General features: G+C 30.8%; 2 protein-coding genes across 3 annotated transcripts; both read right to left on the bottom strand.

The window, feature by feature from the left end:
* Positions 1 to 2,826: 2,826 nt before the first annotated feature.
* On the bottom strand, positions 2,827 to 4,573 carry LOC113850548 (glucan endo-1,3-beta-glucosidase 8). Its single transcript, XM_027481121.1, has 2 exons — positions 4,212 to 4,573; positions 2,827 to 3,931 (listed from the first exon to the last, which is right to left on the bottom strand). Exons 1-2 carry the CDS (start codon positions 4,571 to 4,573, stop codon positions 2,827 to 2,829), a joined length of 1,467 nt encoding a protein of 488 aa, XP_027336922.1.
* Positions 4,574 to 6,025: 1,452 nt separating this feature from the next.
* LOC113852504 (protein SLOW GREEN 1, chloroplastic) lies at positions 6,026 to 10,079 on the bottom strand. Of its 2 annotated transcripts, none has more exons than XM_027482799.1 (4): positions 9,326 to 10,079; positions 8,416 to 8,562; positions 8,199 to 8,279; positions 6,026 to 6,572 (listed from the first exon to the last, which is right to left on the bottom strand). In XM_027482799.1, exons 1-4 carry the CDS (start codon positions 9,965 to 9,967, stop codon positions 6,387 to 6,389), a joined length of 1,056 nt encoding a protein of 351 aa, XP_027338600.1. In that variant the 5' UTR covers positions 9,968 to 10,079; the 3' UTR covers positions 6,026 to 6,386. The 2 variants fall into 2 exon arrangements, with proteins under 2 accessions (XP_027338600.1, XP_027338599.1); XM_027482798.1 differs by having other exon boundaries at positions 8,199 to 8,297; positions 9,326 to 10,069.
* Between the last annotated feature and the right edge of the window lie 2,447 nt (positions 10,080 to 12,526).

The following is a 12,526-nucleotide window of genomic DNA, read 5'->3' as shown; positions in this document are numbered from 1 at the left end:
CAAATAGAATAGCAAGGTGGAGTCCAGGACCAGTACTAGTTGGAGTTGGATTATGCACGCCACCTTAGTATCCACCAAATATGAGTTTTCCAATAAGGCTTGTACACCCAGGTGAGGTGATATATAGTAAATAACAAGTATTACTCATTATATATCATCCAATCCAATAAGTAAGGGAAGCATTTAGCATTTTATTTAATTAATATTTAATAATTAATAAAATAATAAATTATAATATATTACATATAACTTAAATAAAAAGTTTAAGTGTAAAATTTTTTAAACTTACACTGGTACGAAAAGATTATGTCCATAATATATCTATAAAGATATAATTTTTTTATATTAGTATAAGTTTAAAATTTTTTACATTTAATTTAAATTTTTTGTTTAACTTCTATTTAATGAATTATAATTTATTGTTTCACTAACCGTTATATGTAAGTTAAATAAATGGCTCAAATTGAGTGTAAGAATTTTTAAATTTATATCAATTAAAAAAATTATTATATATATATATAAAGGAATATTATAATATCTAAATATTACTCATTATACATCGTCCTTACTTACATTTGGTCATTATATTATATAAAATCAAATATCAAAGAAGAATGATAATGATAAACGAAAAAGCATGTGCACAAAACGATAATGAACCAGAACTTTCTTAGAATTATGATACTATCTATTGAATGAAAAAGAGGCAAGTATTTAAACGTAAAGAGAATGAAAAATTAAATGTGCCATTTATACTATCTATATTGAATATACGGTATCAAATATTTATACAAGAATTGACAAAGGAAAGAGAAAATAAGTTAAAATAAAAAAGTAAGTTACCAAGATACATTCCCAATCGAAATCTCAAGAAACTTAACAGATTTACGATGTAGACTCCTAATATACTACAGTATTATAATTTTTTCGTATCATGCAAACATATAAATAATCCTACACATGAACAGGAGACACTTCTTTTATAAATATATAATATAATATTTTGACTAAAAATGAGCTCGAAAAAATTACGGTATCTCATATGGTAGTATATGTCATCAATTAGCTATCTCTTCATTGAATTTGAAAGAAGTATAATATGTAAGTTTGAGTTTTCTTACTTTTTAATTTGAGGATTGTGAATATACTTTAAGACTATGTTTATGGACTCTAAATGGAAGTCAGAGAAAGTTAGGACAAATCCTATGCTAATACCATATTTTACCGATTTTCGTTTTTGCTGGCCTCATTATCATATAAAAAAATAATCTAATTCAAAATAGTTTCATATTTAATTTATAAAACCCAATAATCCATGCTAGTTAGATAATATTAATTAATTTTTAAAATTACTAAATATATAATAAATTTATAATAATTCGATGTATCCTTTCATTTATAATATGCTATTTGTGAACCACCATTCTTGAGTTTTAAATTTTAAGTATGTAATTGCGTTAAAATATTCAGTTGAAAAATTTTGGGTCAAAATATTCAAGTAATATTATTTTACGAAAATATATGTGATTTAGAAAAATAAGTATTTTTTTTATATCAAGCACATTTTTTTTTCTATGCTTATATATTAAACAAGAACATATTATTCTTTAATATAATTTTTTAATTGGTCAATTTAAAAAAAAATATTAAAATAATTTTTAAAAGATAATCAATTTATGAGATAATTATTTTTATTTTTAAAAATATAATTCAATCACATAAAATGTATTTAAGAGTATGTTGTTTGAATTTTTTTTATGTCAAGTATACTAAAACATTATTAAGAGTGGGATCAATTATTCTTTCTCTATGTTCTATATTCCGTTTGCTTATTATTTTATGTTTAAATTAAGGAGCTTACATATTAAATTATTTGAACTTATGAACAAAATTTATAATTTTTAGACTCTTAAATTTATTTTAATTTATATAATAAAAATATTAAATAAACTATATTTACTTTAAACCATTTTGAATCTTAAATATTGATATTGCATGCACACGTGTATATAGACAGATACACTTCCTACTCCTTCACACTTGTTTACTCTATTCCAGTAAGCCTCTCAATAACGATCTTACGTATAATTGATTTACTTAATATCTTTGAAACAACAAATTTGAAAAAAAGAATCTAATAGAACGTCAACAACTCGAATACTAAGTTAAATTAATATGGATAGAGAATATTAACTGCATATTATTTAACACAACCTTTTAACATAATTTTTTTTTTATGAATTTTAGATAAATCTTTATAAATAACCTAGCTTATTTCGCTTTCCAAGCTCCCATTTTACAACATTAAAATCGAACTTTAATATTACACGTCAATATTTCTTTCCCACAATCAGTATAAACTTTTCCTTTTTGCCTTTTCTCATTTCGTTGTATTAAGGGATTTGAAAATTTTTCGGTACAAAAAATGAAGTGATTTGATATTTGACTAGTGATATAAAGAGATTGTAAAAAAAATGACACGATACAAACATTTGTCCTATTTTACTACTGTTTCTTTTTCTTATTGCTGAATATTCTCAACAAGCTGGTGTACATCTACCAAATCTTGCATTGGAACTATAGAGTATCTCAACATCAATTATTTTCGTGATAACAAAACAATAAAAAAAACCAAACTATATACATAACTGAGAATTGTAATCGTTGATTACAACAGCACCCAGTGCTGTTACTGGATCTCTATCTAATTCTTAAATCACTATTACAAAGCCCAATAGGAAATAAAAAAAGGGCATGGCTTTGTTAATTGCAGTACATCAGCATGCCCCATGATAAATATTATACTGGTACTAGCTATATATTTTTTTATGCAAATGTTATAAAAAACAATGACAACCCAATTAAAATGCCTCCCAGTGTATGTATTGCTCTGAGCTTGTCACCACTGCTCTCAATCTCTATAGGGAATAAGCAACTTCCCTTTGATGGATCCTCCGTTACAATAGTGGCCAATCCATTGAAATCACATGCCTCAACGCTTTGGTCCCTAGTCTGAAAGTATTGGTTAAAAGCATACGAAGCATTACCAGGAAGGCCTAAATTTCCACAAGAACAACCAAATCCTAAGCTTGTACAATCAGCACCTCCACAAGCATAATTTAATGCATCTGGTACAAGACTGAAGTTCCTAACATCTTGGCTAAGGACACACCATTTATGTTCTTGGTAACGAACACCTTTGGCTGCTTCTGGCCATTTATTTTGTCCTTGACCAGAAAAATCTATAGGAAACTTAGGCTTTCCATCGTAGCGAAAAATTCCCCAATGACGCTCAAAGTTACCAGGTTCAATACTCTTCATGTTCTCATCATGAAGAGAAAATAGATATGCCTCCATGGGTCCAGGTCTTAGTGGAGTACCTTTCTTGTTTGCCATTTTCTCAAGCAACCCTTGGTAGAACCTTTGTGCATTATTGATATTAGCATTTTTTTCACCATCAGTTGGCCATCCAATTTCCCCAATTACAATTTTCATGTCAGGGTAGCCAGCCTTTTTCAATGACCAAGCAAGAGTGTCGAAATTCGCATCAAACACATTGCTATATTGTGCATTTTTGTCATCAATCGTTTTGCTTTGACTATCAAAGAATGCTAAATCTTCCGGAAAGCCTTCAACTTGGTGCAAACTAAGGAAAGGGTATATGTTGACAAGAAATGGGGAGCTCCTTTCATGAAGAAAATTAAGTAATGGTTTCATAACGTCAATTATGTCACTTCGAAAATCTCCATCTGATGGCTTGTTCGAAGGAGACTCATAAACATCGGCATTCAATGCAGTTGTCACCTTCACTTTGTCTCCAATACCAGCCTTATCAATAGCCTTTTGAATATTTTGCATTGCTGGGAGTGTAGTCCCTACATACGAACCATTGTAACTCTTCAGGAATGGTTCGTTTCCAACAGATACGTATCTGAAATAACATAATGGGTGAGGAGAAGAGAAAATTTCTGAATTTTCACTTATGACATGATTTTCATGATGAGGATTAAAATTACCCATTCCTATTTTACGAATTAAAAGTTATCCATAATGAAAAAACAACACTTTATTTAATTTGTTAATAGAGATATATACATATATGCTAAAGTGTTGTTTTTCGATTGAGGGGATAATGAAAAGGACAAAAGAAGATACCAAAATGCACGAAAATGTAACTGATGAATCCTATGTGAAGGAATTTAATGTTATACCTGATGTTCACACCCCCATTATGAAAATGTTTGGTTAGATTTTCTTTCACCCAATCTTCTGCATCTCCGCTACTTCTAGCAAATTTACCCAATTGAGCATTAGGAATTCCAACCATGACTTCAATGTCAGTACCAGAAAGAGCATTCACGGTCCAAGAATCTGCATCGAAAAGTTTTACCTTCTTGATCCCATTGTCCTTCAACAAATTTACCACAATGTTTGGAGGCAAAGGGTGTGATGCTAGTGCACCCCAATTGATACCAAGACCTGATATAGACTGTACCCCTTGAGCACCTTGTAGTTGGCAATGAGCTAGAACCAATATCAAAAGTGCCCACATGCAAAACTCAGCTTGTGCCATGGCTGGAGCCGTTGCATGTGGTAAATTAGGCAAGTTAACAAAGATGAGAGTGAAATATTGGAGGTTTATATATGCACAAATATTGAGTATTGAAAAATGAAAGGGAAAATAAATAGTTACTATTACAAGTATATAGAACTGACACTAAATATGGGTTTTGGTTTTAGATGTTTTTAGTTATTATGTCTAAAAAAAGTGTTAAAAAAATTGGTCATTTAATTACGTAACTCATTGCTAAATAATTTTATAATAGTAGTTCTCGTACCATACATTATAAATAGGGTATAGATGTTTAAATAAAGAAAGAGAACCGAAATAAGTTTTATTAATGATGTTTATTGGATATAACATGTACTACAAGAAGTTATAGGTAGACGAGTACTCTCAGTTCTTACTCATCTCGAGCCTTTTCTTCCTTTCGGGGCACGTTTTATTTAGCCCCTTACACTCTGATGATTCTGCATGCTTGTGAACATTTAATTATACATAATTCTTTTTTATCTTCTGTATTATAAATATGATCTTCGAACTTAGATATTCAGTAAAATTATTCTCTTTTAAAGGTAAATACATGTAATTTTTCAGATTAAAATTTGTGAAATGCATTTTTTTTTGCTGCAACTATTTAATTATATTCTAAATTTTAGAAATAAAAGTTGTTACTTAATTTTTCATTATTATCTTATATAAATATTCAAAGAAAGAAGAAGGATACACGAGAAAAAAAAAGTGATACACTAACAGAAACACATCAAATTTTAGAATTACAGTAAGGACCATGGACCAAAATAAAAGACAATTGTCAAGCCGCGATTTATAGCGCTAAGATATAATTTATTTACATTTATGTGTTATAATACTATATAAACCATGTATTTACATATATTAGGTCTCACATAATATAAATTTAATATAAAATATTTTTTAAAATGATTCTTAAAACTTCTATCTACAAATTTTAACTCAATCAATCTGTTTTAAAATATTTTAGCAAGAAACTCGTAATTTTGATTTTTTTTTCATTACACTTAAAAATACGTGGTAGTAAAACAAATCGCTGAAACAAAATAAATTACAAATATTCCTTTCTTCTTTTTTAAAATATTAAGTAATATTTTCTTGTAAATAAATTCTCCTCTTTATAAAAAAAATAAAAACCATTATTTTGGAGTTTAATAAATACTTTTATATTACAATCAATTTAAGATAACTAGTTTTAAAATAAACATTGTAGGATTACCTTTCCTAAGTAATGACTCACGAAGCCAAATCTAATATCAAAGATCATATTTTCACTTAAAAAATTATTTCCATTTAATAAACCTTCTATGACTGCTCTTCTAATTTTAAAAAACACTTAATCGGTGTTTTCTTAAACACCTGCTCTACGCAAATCACGTGTACCTCTAGGCAAATTTTGAGTAAGCATAATGGTAATGGATGAAGGATATGAGACCAAAACACAAAAGATATCATGTCATATCAACATTTGGCTTACGTGAGCTCCAATATTTTACAGAAAGGAATTGCAAAATCAACAAAATAAATATCAATAACACGTGTTTTTATGGGGCCAAGGCACTAACACACAAAAAAGACAACAAATGTTATGCCAAGATAAAGCACCGTGTTCAAGGATTGAATTACAATAAAACAAGAAAATCCTACCCAAACCATGAGCCATAAACCCAGGGGGAAAAATCTGCGCTATACATTAAAGTAGTCTAGCTTTTCGCTTATACAAGAACCTGCTGCTGAATTGCATTAATGATTATTGCCAAGACAGCAAAGAAGAAAACATCCTCTATTATCTCTATTTCCGGTAAGAAAATTGTCTTCTAAATTCCTTCAGAAACTGTTCCCGGGATGTTCTTTTCGCTGCTAAGGTAACATCATCGAGAAATCCCCTCTGAGGAAATTCTTCAGGCACAAGAGTTTGATATGTTTCAAACTGCTGTGCAGCTTCCTCTCCTTTATTCAGGAGACTGTATATTATTCCCTGCAATTTTGTATAAAATCAATTTTGTATTTTCATGAATCAAATCAGCCAAATTCACCTCTATCTCTTCCAGTCATATAAAAAAGCCAGAGGATGAAATTTGGAAATAAAACTCATCCACCTTAACACTGAAAGAAAACTTCTTTTTTATTTTTAAGTTTAGTGTGTCCAGGACACACAATGCAATGCAAACACACAGAAAAATGGGATGTAGAAGCCCTCATAGGGTCTTACTCTTAGAACCCAGCAAAATAGCTCATTTATGATATTAATGAACTTTTATTGAAGAAAAAGAAAAGCTACAAGACAGTGGATTGGGTGCGGGGTGCGGGGGGCGGGGAGACTAGTCAAAGTATTCAGTTCAAAGGTGATTAGCTCCACTCTTCTTATAAATTAAAATCAATTTATGCACCTAATATTTTGAAAGAGTTAATTGAGAAAACTTCTAAAAGAATAAAAGAGCATAAGTTAATTTTAACATATCAGAATGATTTTATTTGATTTATTCCCTTATTTTTCCCTCCTACAAGTACTTCAAAAGTTTACCCACATTGAGTCAGGTCTACGAGGGTTTCTTTCACTTCACGCACTAGAACTTTTGTTATATACAATCAAACTATAATCATGTAGGTGAAATTTGTGGAGTCTCTTGAAAACATTTTCTCTCCCTTGGTTTTGCTCAGTAGTTTTTCAAATAAAAATAATGTTAAATTTAAATTTTGATATTTGTTACGGTACTCCTAAACTTAAGGGGTCATTGTATACTCTCTCTAAATTGAGGATTAAATTGAGAATTGTGATTCTTTTAATATCTCAGAAATTCAAGAATGTTTGTCTTTTTCAAATAAACTACTAACTCCACTGTCTATTGATATTAAATTAATTGTCATAATTGTTCTATGTATAAGAGAGCATAAAATCATCTCTCATTTTACAGAGCACTGTAGAATTTACCTCAAATTTTAGTTCCTACAATCGACACCAGTTTTTTAATCCCTATATGAAACAAATTTACATTTGGGTCCCTACACAAAAAAAAAATCTACAAATTGGTCCTTATCATCTGTAAATACTATGACTGTTATATTTTGCTAAGTTGTCCACCATCTTTGCTGAGATGACACAACGTATCAAGTGATGATGGTATTAGATTTTGCTAAGCTGTCCCCTTAAAATATTTAAGGGCTATAACACTACAACTCAATAGAAGATGTCAAATATTTCCATTTTGCTAACATTTTGTTTTTGTTTTTTATTTTTACCCCCTTTCTCTTCTTTAATTTAATTCGCCCACTTTTGACCAAGATCAAAATATTCAACCAAACTGACTTGAGGACCGAGTCAATGTTTTTTTGTTTTGATCCACTTGACAGCTAATATGATCTAAGTCATTTATTTTATAATTTAACAGATTAATATGTAAATGAGCTCACCAAAAGTATTGCAAATTTGAAGTTAGGAAACCAGATGGACATAAATTTTTGCAATATCATGACAAGACAGTAATTTTTTCTACAGAAAGTGCAAGGGTGCTATCCTAATTTCAGAATAAGTCCCATCAATTAACTATGTACTATAGCATGCTCAATTCGTTAAACTGGTGTGCATGACTGCTGACAAACTCACCTGGCAAAGGTAAGGCCTAAAATCTCGAGGATTTTCATCAATCAAATCTTGAAATCTTTTTAATCCCTCCTCCAAATTATCCTGCAAAGCACACAAATGCTATGCATATTGAATTATTAATCCAGAAAGATATTGTTTATGCTTTATGCTAAACTGGTAGTAGATAAGCAGAGGAAGAGGAAACTTGTCTGAGGGAGCTGATGGATCAACAGTTCACCTGTACAACATGCATTTGTGCAATTAAGATTCTTATATTTCTCTCCTCGGTAACTCTGTTTTCCCGGGAAGCTAGCTCTTGAGCCTTGTTTAGCATTTCAAATACAGCAGGACCTTCATGGTTCTTGTGCATCACCATAGCCAAACTCTGTAAATGAAAGTGTCGCTCATCTCAGGTCATAAATTGAAAAATGTAACAAAGAAAGTGTCATGTTAACTTGATTGCATGATATGGAATTGTGATAAAGTATGAATACAGTAACCATATCTCTTTTAATTTATCAGCCAAGAATTGTTGTCAAAGAAGCATCTAACATACCACCTCCAAAGCTAAATCTTGAGTAAGAAACACATCTCTTGGAATGAAGACATATTTTCCAACTAATCTAATAAAAACCTACCTAAAGATTGCATACAACAAATGAAAAGTCCAAGTCAAAAAAATTCAACAACAACGTCTTATCCCACAAAGTAAGCTCAAATACATGGATAATACAATGCTACTGGTTGAAAACTCAATGTAATTTATGGTACAGAAATAATACCAAGAAACTTCTTACAAGAACTCTTTGAACTTCAAGGCAGACACAAACTCAGTTGATGCAATGTTCACAACTCAACCAAATAAGAAAATGAATGGTACACTTAAACACAATAATAGAATAGAACTTGGAAGGTGCAGGACCATGACAATACACAGGCAATAAGCATGCTTACACCAATCAGAATCCCTCCTATGATTTAAACAACACAAATAGAACTACGTTTGCTGTCATGTCAGCATATGAGTAACCAAAACAAGGCATTCCCATCTATCCAACTACCTTAATCAGAATCAAAATCGAAACATTTCAGCAATATTCAAAATTCCATCAGAGAGGGGGAGAGAGAGAGAGAGAGAGAGAGATTACATGCAGAGCTCGGACAAGAAGAGGTTTTTTCTGTAAGATTTCCTTTAACAATCTCTTAGCAGTACTGAAGCGCCCCATTGTCTCATAACAAAGTGCCAGCAAAAGTCTCCACTCAACCTGATTTGGTTCCGCAGCAATCAAATCCTCCACAAATTTCAAAGCCTCCTTCGATTTCCCTCTCCTAATTTTCCCATACAAAACCACCTTCAGAGCTTCAACGTTTCTCGGATCCTTCTCCAAAATCTTCTCACACATTTCTTCTTCTTCCTCCTCGCTTTTCTCTTCAGTTGGCTTCATCTTCTCCTCCAACGCTGCACCAGAACCCACAGAAGGCACTGTTTCTGCAAAGGCAACTCTTCTGCTGAAGCAACCCATGAAGATAAACGACCCAATGAGAAAAAATGCTATCTTTTCTGAGAGGAACTTGGATAAACTTCTTCCGGGTGAAAATTTTGAAGTGGATGTGCAAGGAGTGTGGGAACAAGTGAACACTGTGAAAAGGGTAGTGCGAGCTATAGCTGGCTGAAACGAAATTGATGTGCGTTTGTTGCAGCTGTGAATCAATGGATGCCCAAGCAGATTGAAAAACTTTGTTTGGGATTGCGAGTAGATGGAGAAAGTCGTGATAGAAGTTGATGCCATGTTGATGTACTCGCCGGAAAAACAGTTAACGGTGGCCGTCGGGGTTTATGAATGAAAGACGCCTCTTTTGTCTTCGGCGCTTCCCTCCCACTGTACCACTGGGCACTTCAATGAGAATAAAAGAGATATTTATTAACAAAATTAGTATTTATTACATAAAAATATAGTAATTTTTTTAATAAATATTATAACGGTTAGACTTGTGCATTAATAGATTCTAATCTATATGAGAAGTTCTATTCTTTATTATTATTATTTGAAGGGTTACAGTGAAATAAAATAAAAATATCATTCTACTTTTTAAATATTATACGTTAAATATGTATTTTCATAAACTTTGAGAAAAAAAAATAAAAATAAATAATTTACTTTTCATATATTTTTTTAAAATAAAGTTTTTTTTTTTAAATTTAATTTTGTTCACAAAAAGTTTCAAAAACTCTAATATTTCTTTTTTGAAAGTCATCAAAGATGTCGCTAAAGTCTTTCTCCTTTGTTATCCAACGAGAGTCGTGACACTTTAAGTAAGTAAAAAACTTTTCTAAAGTGCTTGCAAAGAAAGAAAATTAGTACTTCACTTGCTCTAGAGGATATGAGGGGATGAAACATCCTGAAGTTAAAAAAAAGTATATAGAAGTACTAGATCTGATAAATCGTAGCATAAAGAAGGTCAAGATGGGCTTAGAGAATCCAATGGAAGAGAAAATTTGGCACATGTAGAAAGGTTTGTGTACTGAATAGTTGCAAGCAAATCAAGTGTTTTTTAAACTCTTTTTTCTAGTTCTTGCACTTACAAAGATAAAGTGCTAGAGTCATAGGACATAAATCTAACTTTAAATGATGATGAAATCCTAAAATCTATCTTAGAAGACTTTAATATTTGTCCTGAGTTTGAAGATAACTCTAAATTTTTTTATATTTCTCAAGATTTATGCCCTGATATTAAGATCCCTATAGAGGATAATGAAGATTGGTGCTCACCTTGGAACTTAGCTCTGATTGTAAAACTTCTAGAAAAATCAGCGAGCTATAGTTATTTAAACCAGAAACTAGCTAATAATTGGGAAAAAAAGGGCTTTAAAAGTTCTTGATGTTAATAATGATTTTTTCCTAGTTAAGTTTGAAAATATTAATGATTATAAACTTGTCATTTTCGAAGGGCTTTGGTTAATTTTATATCACTATCTTTTAGTTCAGAGATGATGTCCCTTATTTAGACCAAAAGATTATAATATAAAAAAGATCGTTGTTTGAGTTTGTATACCTTATTTACTCCTAGAACTGTATAATACTAAGTTTCTGTGGCAAGTAGGAAACTATTTAGGAGCTATGTTGAAAGTTGATCCTCATACATCCTTAATTTTAAGAGGAAATTTTGCTAGAATTTTTGTAGAATTAGATTTAAGAAGGAAGTTGATTCCTGCTTTTCAAGTGTTAGGGCATAAATTTAAGATTGAATATGACAGATTGCATCTCATATGTTTTGATTGTGGTAAATATGGATATAGGCAGGAACTATGTACTTATTGTATACATCAAAGTCAAAAAGAAGGGATTTAGGATAATATCAAGAGTTTTATTACTGCTAGAGATGAAGAAAGTGATGCTATTAAGAATGAGGTAAATAGATATTTGTGTATGTCTGGGCAAGGCAGTAGCTCTGGTCAGGAAATGGATCAATTTGGTCACTGGATGCAGCAAAAAGTCTCCCTTAGAAAAAGATCTAATTCCTCTCTCTCATATGGCATTTTTGGGAATTATGGTAGGAAAAGGGAGCCCCAGGTAGGTCATAAACTTCTTTTTGGCATGTGCACCAAATCATTAAAGTAACAACAGATTATTGTCCACAGGAATTAATGCTAAATACCAAATTACAAGAATGACACTAGTTGGGTCACCAAAAACAAAGTAAAAATAAAATAAAATTTAATTAAGTGCAGAATTATAAAAACTAAATTAAAATGCTGGAATTTAATTGTATAATACGCAGAATGATAAACTAAATTTGGAAACACAAAGTAAACTAACTGCATAATGTAAATATTGTGATTACTGAGATTGAGTCTGATAACAATTTAAAACAAGTTGAGTTTGGAATCCCTTATCCCTTTCCCTTTGCATGCAAGTATATGTATAACTCAAAATACAACTTCATCTAAATGGTCATGTTTTCTAAAGTACTCAACCCCAATTCCTTGTTAATTGGTTCTAAAATGAAATTAATATCTTAATTCTTTAGATACAACTAAAGACATTCAGCATTAAGAATTAAATCCGTTGACCATATCATCAAAAATTTCTATTCCTAGACAATTCATAATCAGCAAATTAATCCCTTTCCAAGAAAGTTTACTCCTTTCCAGCAATAAACTCCTTTTTTATCAATCTGATTCACGTAAAACAGAAAAGTATTAAGTTCAAAATCAATGTGTTAGATTAAAGCATGTATCTTGAGCTATATTCAGTGTTAGTTCATTGTAAAGGGCAAAGGTATAGTTCATCCTTACTCAACCCATAGATATTTATCTAGACATAATGAAAGTAAGTAATATAAAACTG

The sequence above is a fragment of the Abrus precatorius genome, unplaced genomic scaffold (genome assembly GCF_003935025.1).
Source record: "Abrus precatorius isolate BTA unplaced genomic scaffold, Abrus_2018 Scaffold10, whole genome shotgun sequence".
Lineage (NCBI taxonomy): Eukaryota > Viridiplantae > Streptophyta > Magnoliopsida > Fabales > Fabaceae > Abrus > Abrus precatorius.
Note: the sequence above shows the minus strand (reverse complement) of the source record. Positions and strands in the feature narration are given on the sequence as shown.

Excerpts from the sequence above, each read along its gene's own strand:
- LOC113850548 (XM_027481121.1), bottom strand. The coding sequence starts at position 4,573 with ATGGCACAAGCTGAGTTTTGCATGTGGGCACTTTTGATATTGGTTCTA. Across the intron at positions 3,932-4,211 it reads AATGGGGGTGTGAACATCAG|ATACGTATCTGTTGGAAACG; the intron begins GTATAACATTAA and ends ATGTTATTTCAG.
- LOC113852504 (XM_027482798.1), bottom strand. The coding sequence starts at position 9,967 with ATGGCATCAACTTCTATCACGACTTTCTCCATCTACTCGCAATCCCAA. Across the intron at positions 8,563-9,325 it reads TTCTTGTCCGAGCTCTGCAT|AGTTTGGCTATGGTGATGCA; the intron begins GTAATCTCTCTC and ends TTTCATTTACAG. Across the intron at positions 6,573-8,198 it reads TTAGGCCTTACCTTTGCCAG|GGAATAATATACAGTCTCCT; the intron begins GTGAGTTTGTCA and ends ACAAAATTGCAG.